General features: G+C 36.2%; 1 protein-coding gene across 1 annotated transcript; it reads right to left on the reverse strand.

Annotated features, from left to right (window-relative positions):
• FBXO43 (F-box protein 43) lies at positions 1 to 3,900 on the reverse strand. The gene is made up of 4 exons (XM_074894299.1): positions 2,423 to 3,900; positions 1,423 to 1,525; positions 341 to 526; positions 1 to 249 (listed from the first exon to the last, which is right to left on the reverse strand). The coding sequence occupies exons 1-4, from the start codon at positions 3,898 to 3,900 to the stop codon at positions 1 to 3; spliced, it is 2,016 nt and encodes a 671-aa protein (XP_074750400.1).
• Positions 3,901 to 7,273: the final 3,373 nt, after the last annotated feature.

Below are 7,273 nucleotides of genomic sequence, written 5' to 3' on the forward strand. Positions count from 1 at the left end.
TTAAAGTCTTTTCAAATTTCTTTTGCTTTGAGCACTTCCTGGAGGGGCATCTATTTTGCTCTTACGTTTTGCAGATAAACTATTACATTCTTTTGACCCATGGAAAGCACTCAGACATAAAATACAGAACTCAAATGCACATGCCTCTCTGCTACACAGCCCCCGTTTCTTTACCAATTGATATTTAGCAGGGTATTGACATCTTGGACAGGGTTTTAGAGCTTCGTCAGTGAACAGAGTTTTAGCAACCTGTAGCAAGAGGAGGGAGAGAAGAGCTACTTAGTTCTTGTAAATTAACTTTTTCTAAAAAATGGAAGTGAAAAGTTTCTTAGCTACCTACTTTTATGTATTCTTCCTGTCTACTAGTTGAATGGGGAACAGAACTGCACCTCCTGGGTGTAAGTTCAATGTATGAAGGTGGTGTTTGTACTACAGGAGTTCTGGCTTGAGCTTGAACGGGCCTTAAAGCAGATCTATTGAGAACATTAAGTCTTGTGGCAGCATCTGCAGCTTTCAAGAAATATTCCTGTTAAAGTTTATAAAGAAAAAAAAACAAACACAACAGGAAGTAAATTAGGGTTTTATTTCATTTGGGATTTGCAGCTGGTTTTTGCTTTTTTTGTTTTCCCTCTACAACAACATATTAGAAAAGGAAATTATGTATAGTGCATGTATTTCCCATTAAATGTTTATATTTATTAAGGGAGCAAGAGACAGGAACCATTAAAAACAAAGTCCCATGAGCAGGGTAAAAAAGTCAACTGTCTTAGCATCTCTACTGGTCCTAATGTTCCTGAACTAGGACACATCTCAATAGCAAGCATGGAAATAGCAAACATAAGTTTTGTTACAATTAAAGGAATGTTACATGGAAGTGTGTGTATACACATGTGGAATATCTGAAAAAAATATACTGCTATTAATAAGCTTACTCTTCTAGATACCCCTTAAAAAACTTCTATTATGTCCTTCTGATGTTCACAAGTACACCACGAAGGTGGTTAGCTACAAGCAGTCCCGAAAATAACCAGGAAGTAATCTAGAGTGGGTCCTATACCACTGCAGACTAGAGTGAAATGGAAAATGAGGAACAACATGGCACAAAGGTATGAACAGGGTTTAAGATCTAAAGCCAGAATCAGTCAAAGAAGTGATCCTACAGGATTCAGGGGTGAGGAAGGGGGGAGGGCAGGGGGAGAAAGAAAAAAAGAAAGTCTCACATGGTTGAAGGACTAGTACTTGAACTATGAACAGTTGAAAAGCAATAAAAGCTATTATATTCTCCTGTTAGACTCCTTCACATACTCATATTGGAACTGTCTCTATCAGCTTCCTTTCTGAGCTTTACAAGATGTTTCCCCTTTCCCCTGACCTGTCGTCTTTCACACTCGGAAAAAATATTACCTTTGAAATGAACCTTACCCCAGCTTCTTCTTTCAGGTGTTTTATGTATAACTTTCTCCTCTCATCTGCACTTTTATCTTGTACAATGATTTCACGCCAGTTTTTGCTTACTTTCCAAATGCTGGAACAAATTAATGAAAAAAAGTTATCCACTTTCACATTTTTGCCATATAGTGCAGAAGTCATGATAGTAAGACTACCTTTTAAAGATTTTTGCATGATTTCATATACTATTGGTCATTTTACAGACTACTACTATATACTAGTTCACCATATTGTTATGAAACACAGATCTCGTGTACTCTTATGCACCACTGTATAGAAGAGTCTAGAGAACCGCAATATAAATAACACAGCATATCTTTGATTTACAAAATTGTTTCTTCCTTCCATATAAGTCACTTACCAAGTTTGTTTCTGAAGTCACATTTTTGTGTTTTAAGTGTTTTGAAAGCATCCATGCCCTTATACTTCCACCTATTCTTCCATTCCCTTTGTAACTAATAACACACATGGCACTCTTGATTTCTTTGAAACAAGTGACAGTTTCTATTGATTTAAAATTAATCTAGAACATTACTCATGAAGCAAAATTATTTGAGGATCTTTGTGCTTAGGAATAACTGAGGAAATTAAATACACAATAATAAATTTAGAAAATGTGTTTTGAGTATTATGTATTATTGGGGAACTTGTACTGAGAAGAAATTACTTTCTAGGCTTAAAGAAATTTTTCATATATTTTAAAACTAAATCACAGTACTTGTACATTTTAAGTTTACTAATTCCCACGTTTGGCTTTCTGTGTTTGCTTTTTAATTCCCCCATACAATATATTTTTAGAACTACACAGAAAGAGCCACTTGGTTAGTGGTGAAAAAACTTTTTAATTTCCTCAGAAACAAACAAATTCTACTGACAGCATCCTCTATTCCAGAAGGTGTTCCAATTTTTTGTAGAAACACATATTTTTTCCCCCCTTTTCTGGGGAAGGAAAAAAAAAAGCAGCAGTACTTACCTACATAGACTTTCCACTGTCAAAGCACCTAAAACTATAGCAAGAACATGGTTGAGATTTCTGTATTTTAATTCTGTTAAAATATCTAATTTTTCAAGGCCCATTTTCTTGCCAATAAGTCCAGCAAGAACATGTTCTAATGCAAACATTTCTGTTCCATCAATATTCTCTGATATTTGATTTTGGTCTGATCTTTGCCTTTGCAAGCAAATTTCATGAACTATTTTCAGAGCTGGAGTCCTTGAGAGATCTCTGTGACTTACAACTAGGTCTCCACTAGGCTGTTCTTCCAAAACTAATGCATAGTCTTCATTGACAAAGTTTCTTTCTTCTGTTAACATACACACTGAAGTAGAAGGACTGCCATGATGATCTTCTGTCTCTGACTGTGAGCCCTGTTCCCGAAGAGTGGATAACCTTCTAACTCGTTCAAGTTTTCTTGTCTTTCTTTTACTATCCAGAGTTTTGGAACCTTCTTTACGTTTTTGTAAGAACTCTTGGAAAGATCCCTCATGATCAGACAGTGAGTCTCCTGATTTGTCCAAATGAAGTGAATTATATCCACTGTCCTCAGGTGGTGAAAGATCTGGGTAGCTTGCCAGCTTAACAGGGGAAGAATTTATATCACATAGTTGAAAGTTAAAGTTCTCTACAAGACTGTTGATAGAAGTCAGGAACTTACCCTCATTGGCCTCAGGTATCACACTGTCCATAGGAGTCCTAAGCAACCCATCACTAACACTCATAAGGACACTTTCACTGAATTCATTAGCACTACTAACAATAACATCCTTACACTGAATTGGAGATAAACATTCTGGTTCTAGCAGTAAGGGGTCCTTGCATTTGGACTCATCTAGCGTCGAAGTCCTTTGTTGTGAAAAGGAAAGTCTCCGTTTCGGGCAATCAGGATTGGAGTCCTCAGTTTTTGAACTGTTAGTTATCAAAGGTTTGTAACTTGTATCTTGTGGAGAATCTGAAGCAGTTTGTGAAAGTTTCTCTTCAGAGCTCAAAACACAAGATAATATTTTTTTCCTGCTGCTTCCTGAAGAACTAGCTTGTCTTTCACAGCATCCTACACTTGTGCCAGCTGGAACAGTCTTAGATAAAAGCAGCCTCCTGCGTAGTGAGGAACCTTTTCTACCCACTTTAGGAGTTTCAGAAAAATCTGTACTTCTATTTGCTTCTCTTCTTTCTGATAAGGAGATAGAATTCATTTCATTCTCAATAGATGACACAGGAAAGAGGGCATTTGCACGAATGTGCTCAGAATGCTCTTGTAGCAATGATAAACTTGTTACACTCAGTGCTTCTTTATGTTCTACATCAGGATCTTTTACTGACTCATTGCATCTGCTGTCCAGAAATACTGGAGTACAACATGTGTCTTTAAAATTGGCGTATTTGAAATTGCTGGTGGGAGATGTTAATCTATTTCTTTTAAGAATATTGAACATTACTGAATGACTGTCTGACATCTTCTGCTTGGCACTTTGACTTTGTAAATGAAGATACCACTGTTATTTCTGAAACAAATGATAAAAGTAGTCACCAAAATACTCTCAGATTAGTGAGAAAGCCTTGTGTAAGTCTATCAAGCTAGCAGCCATGACAAAAATGGAGAAGCAGTGCTTATACATGAACACAAAGATAAATTTCAGTCAAGCAGATGGTTAGAATGAGTGATTAAAATGTATAGTATACAGTAAATGAGGCAAATTAAAACATACATCCAGTTAGCCAATTGATCTACCAATCCTCATCCAAGGGAAAACACTTCAAATAAGCGACACAGCAATTAGTTTCATTTGTGCAGAAATCAGTGACAAAACTCCCTCTTGTCCCAATGGGACCAAGATTTTTATTATCATTTTGTTATTGGTTCATCCAGCCACTAACAATTCAGTCCCCAAGAACTAACTAAAGCTCTGGTGGTAGATGAGTTAAGACAAAAGGCATTTTCTTCTTAAGAAAAGTGAGAGGATTAATCATGAAGTCACAAGTTAACAGATCTCCCTGTTATTTAGATCACTACAGTCCTTGGAGAGAATAAAATCTGACTTCTAGTTACAAAGTGAACAGTGCATTCTTACCTGCCTTAACTTTTAAATGTTATCTTGTAAAGAAGCTCTCCGCTTTTGCTCAGCTCTATGGGTAAACTGAGTGTTCTGAAGCTTTGCACTTTAAAGAAACTGAGGGACTGACTATATAGTGCCTCACCATGTACATAGAAAGTTTATTTTAAACTTAGTAAGTATAAAAGCTTTTAAGAGCTACTATACATTTTCCTAGAAAAGTTACAAGTGGCTGATGTACCATCTAAATAAGAGATGTAAGAAAAAGACTTACTTTTTTGCCATTCATACATGGCAGAGTTTCTCCACCCTAACCAGAGTGGCAACAGGTCACTGCTTTCTACATGCAAGATGCAGTAACTGTATAAAAGATGTTATGAGTGGTGCCAGTATGAGGGCTGTTCTTACAGAAACCATAGTAGTTCACATCAACGTTGCAAGACTTGCAAAGTCTGAATCAGCACCTTTTACTGGGGTATGTTACTGGCCTCCTGAACTGGTGTTTTGGAACATGAAGCCTGGAAATAGCAACTGACTTTTCAGAACAGAGGAAAATACAAATCTTTAAAGGTGACTTAAACACAAAATTGCTAAGATCTTGCTAATATCTCAACAGCGTTGACTTAGTCAAGCCCTAAGCAACCAAATACAAGCAGTGAGAACCCAAATTGCCTGGGGGGAGGGAAGGGGGGAAACTATTCTTTCATGATCTCAGGTCATTTAATTAGCATTATTTGACCCATACGGAAGGCAGTTTATAATATCATTGCAATATAGAAAGTGCTTTGCTTTGTTTTGTTTTCTATTGTGAGGAGACAGCAACATACAGAAGTTCAAAAGGAACAGGATATTAAACAGACTGTGAGAACTTGGCATAAAGGCCTATAGAATCATGCTAATATCAGTATGATATCAAACAGATTTCAAACAAACCAAAAAGCTCTATTCACATAATTGAGAAAAATTCTTCTAGGAAAGAAAGGTATGTGAAAATAATTCCAAGATGACAACAAACTGATGTGTGACCTGCTTCATTTCCCTCTCCCATTTACTTCCACAAGTACCTTACTTTCACGTTTGTTTTCTCTCACTGCTTTTTCCTCATTCCCTGTTTTTACTTGGTGAAATAAGTGGCAGCACAAATAGGAAACATGAGGGCGTAGCTTTTAGCTAATTATTACATTAATTAGGGATAACTTCCTTGACAGTGTTGGACCAACATCAAGCAATTTCTAGTGTTTCATCTGCATCACTTTGCAACATTTTAGGCAATAGGCTGAAAATATTGTGTCATGAACTAGAAAATAACTATAAAAAGATAGGAAAAAGGTATGAAGAGTCTCCATGTGGTGTGTTGCTGTTCTCCAGCGATTATTCATGCTATGAGCAGAGGACCACGTCAGCATAGCTCTTTTTTTGTAAAAGGAGGAAGACCTGTAAGAGACCTGTAGTAACAGTAAGGCATTATATTTGTGTAATGGACAAAAAGAATAGAGGTTTCTTTTTCTATGCTGAATTTTGGTGAACTGCAGTTAGTTAGCAAGCATTGCCAGGAGATATTCCTACCAGAAATGTTGATGGACAGAGATTTAAACTTTGAATGTTATTTAGAGACAGTTATTCAAAATCTCAATCCCACCCCGAAAAAAAGTCATATACCCAAACTTACCTTTAAAAATATTAATATTTTCTTTAAACACAGTCAAACTAACCACACATTTAACAAAAAGCTTTCACGTTTAGAAACTTAATGTTCGGGCAGCATGCTGAAGAAACAACAAAAGGAAAACTCACACTTGCAGTTTAATTCTCAGACATTCCATGGGAGAAATTATCTAATCTTCTGAACAACTGAGTGTAGAGGAAATGTAAAATATTACAGAATAAAAGAACTTAAGACAATTTGTTTCAAGTAACAAACATCACAAAAAGTTTGTTTACAGCTGTGGGGGAGATCAGAATAGCAGAGTTGAAAAAAATGTTGAGAACTCAACAGCCAAAAATATGCTGTAAATACGCCAACGTCCAGCAGGAGGAGCCTGTGAGCTTACTGTATTGGTTGTGAGAGAATTTAGAGGGAAGCCACGGCGATACAGACACTGACTGAACAATGTCCATTATACTTCTTTACAGCAAATCCCAGTATACACCTCAGGTTTGTATACACGTTCATTTTTTTCCCAAAACGTATTACTTGTACAAATTAAGATTTAATTTAACACAAGGTCTCATTTACAAATACAGTACAGAAAGCCTTTCACAGGTGCTGAACATCTCTCATAATAGAATGAGGTGACACTTATTTTCATAAGAGATGCCTAATAAAACCTCTTATGACTTGTCTAGTGTTTTATAAGCACTTTCTCTTTTATCAAGAGAAAAGTTTCATCTACTAGATTTGATACATAACATCAAGCCCTCTTCATTTGGGGATCTTGAAGTCATTTCTAAAAGTATTGTTAACCTTGCTTTAGACATCATAAAACAGACATGCAGAGAACAAAAAACTGGTCACACAGCAAGTCAGTTACAGAGGAAGGAATAAAAAACGTATCTACTCAGTGTAGATTCTTGTGCTCTATACTTTTCTCATATCTGTTATTAATTTTATAGTTCTCAAATTGATCTACAAGTCAACTGCAAACTTTGTGGCAGTTTACAGAACAAAATCTTTCATATTCAGAGACCCAAACTACATAAAGAACCAGATTCAGATATTTATACAAGGAATAATTTCTGACACACATAGTCTTACAAAGTGTCCTAATGAGATAAA

This window comes from Strix uralensis, chromosome 1 (assembly GCF_047716275.1).
Source record: "Strix uralensis isolate ZFMK-TIS-50842 chromosome 1, bStrUra1, whole genome shotgun sequence".
Taxonomy (NCBI): domain Eukaryota; kingdom Metazoa; phylum Chordata; class Aves; order Strigiformes; family Strigidae; genus Strix; species Strix uralensis.

Excerpts from the sequence above, each read along its gene's own strand:
- FBXO43 (XM_074894299.1), bottom strand. The coding sequence starts at position 3,900 with ATGTCAGACAGTCATTCAGTAATGTTCAATATTCTTAAAAGAAATAGA. Across the intron at positions 1,526-2,422 it reads ACAGTGGAAAGTCTATGTAG|CATTTGGAAAGTAAGCAAAA; the intron begins GTAAGTACTGCT and ends AATTTGTTCCAG. Across the intron at positions 250-340 it reads GACAGGAAGAATACATAAAA|GTTGCTAAAACTCTGTTCAC; the intron begins GTAGGTAGCTAA and ends CTCTTGCTACAG.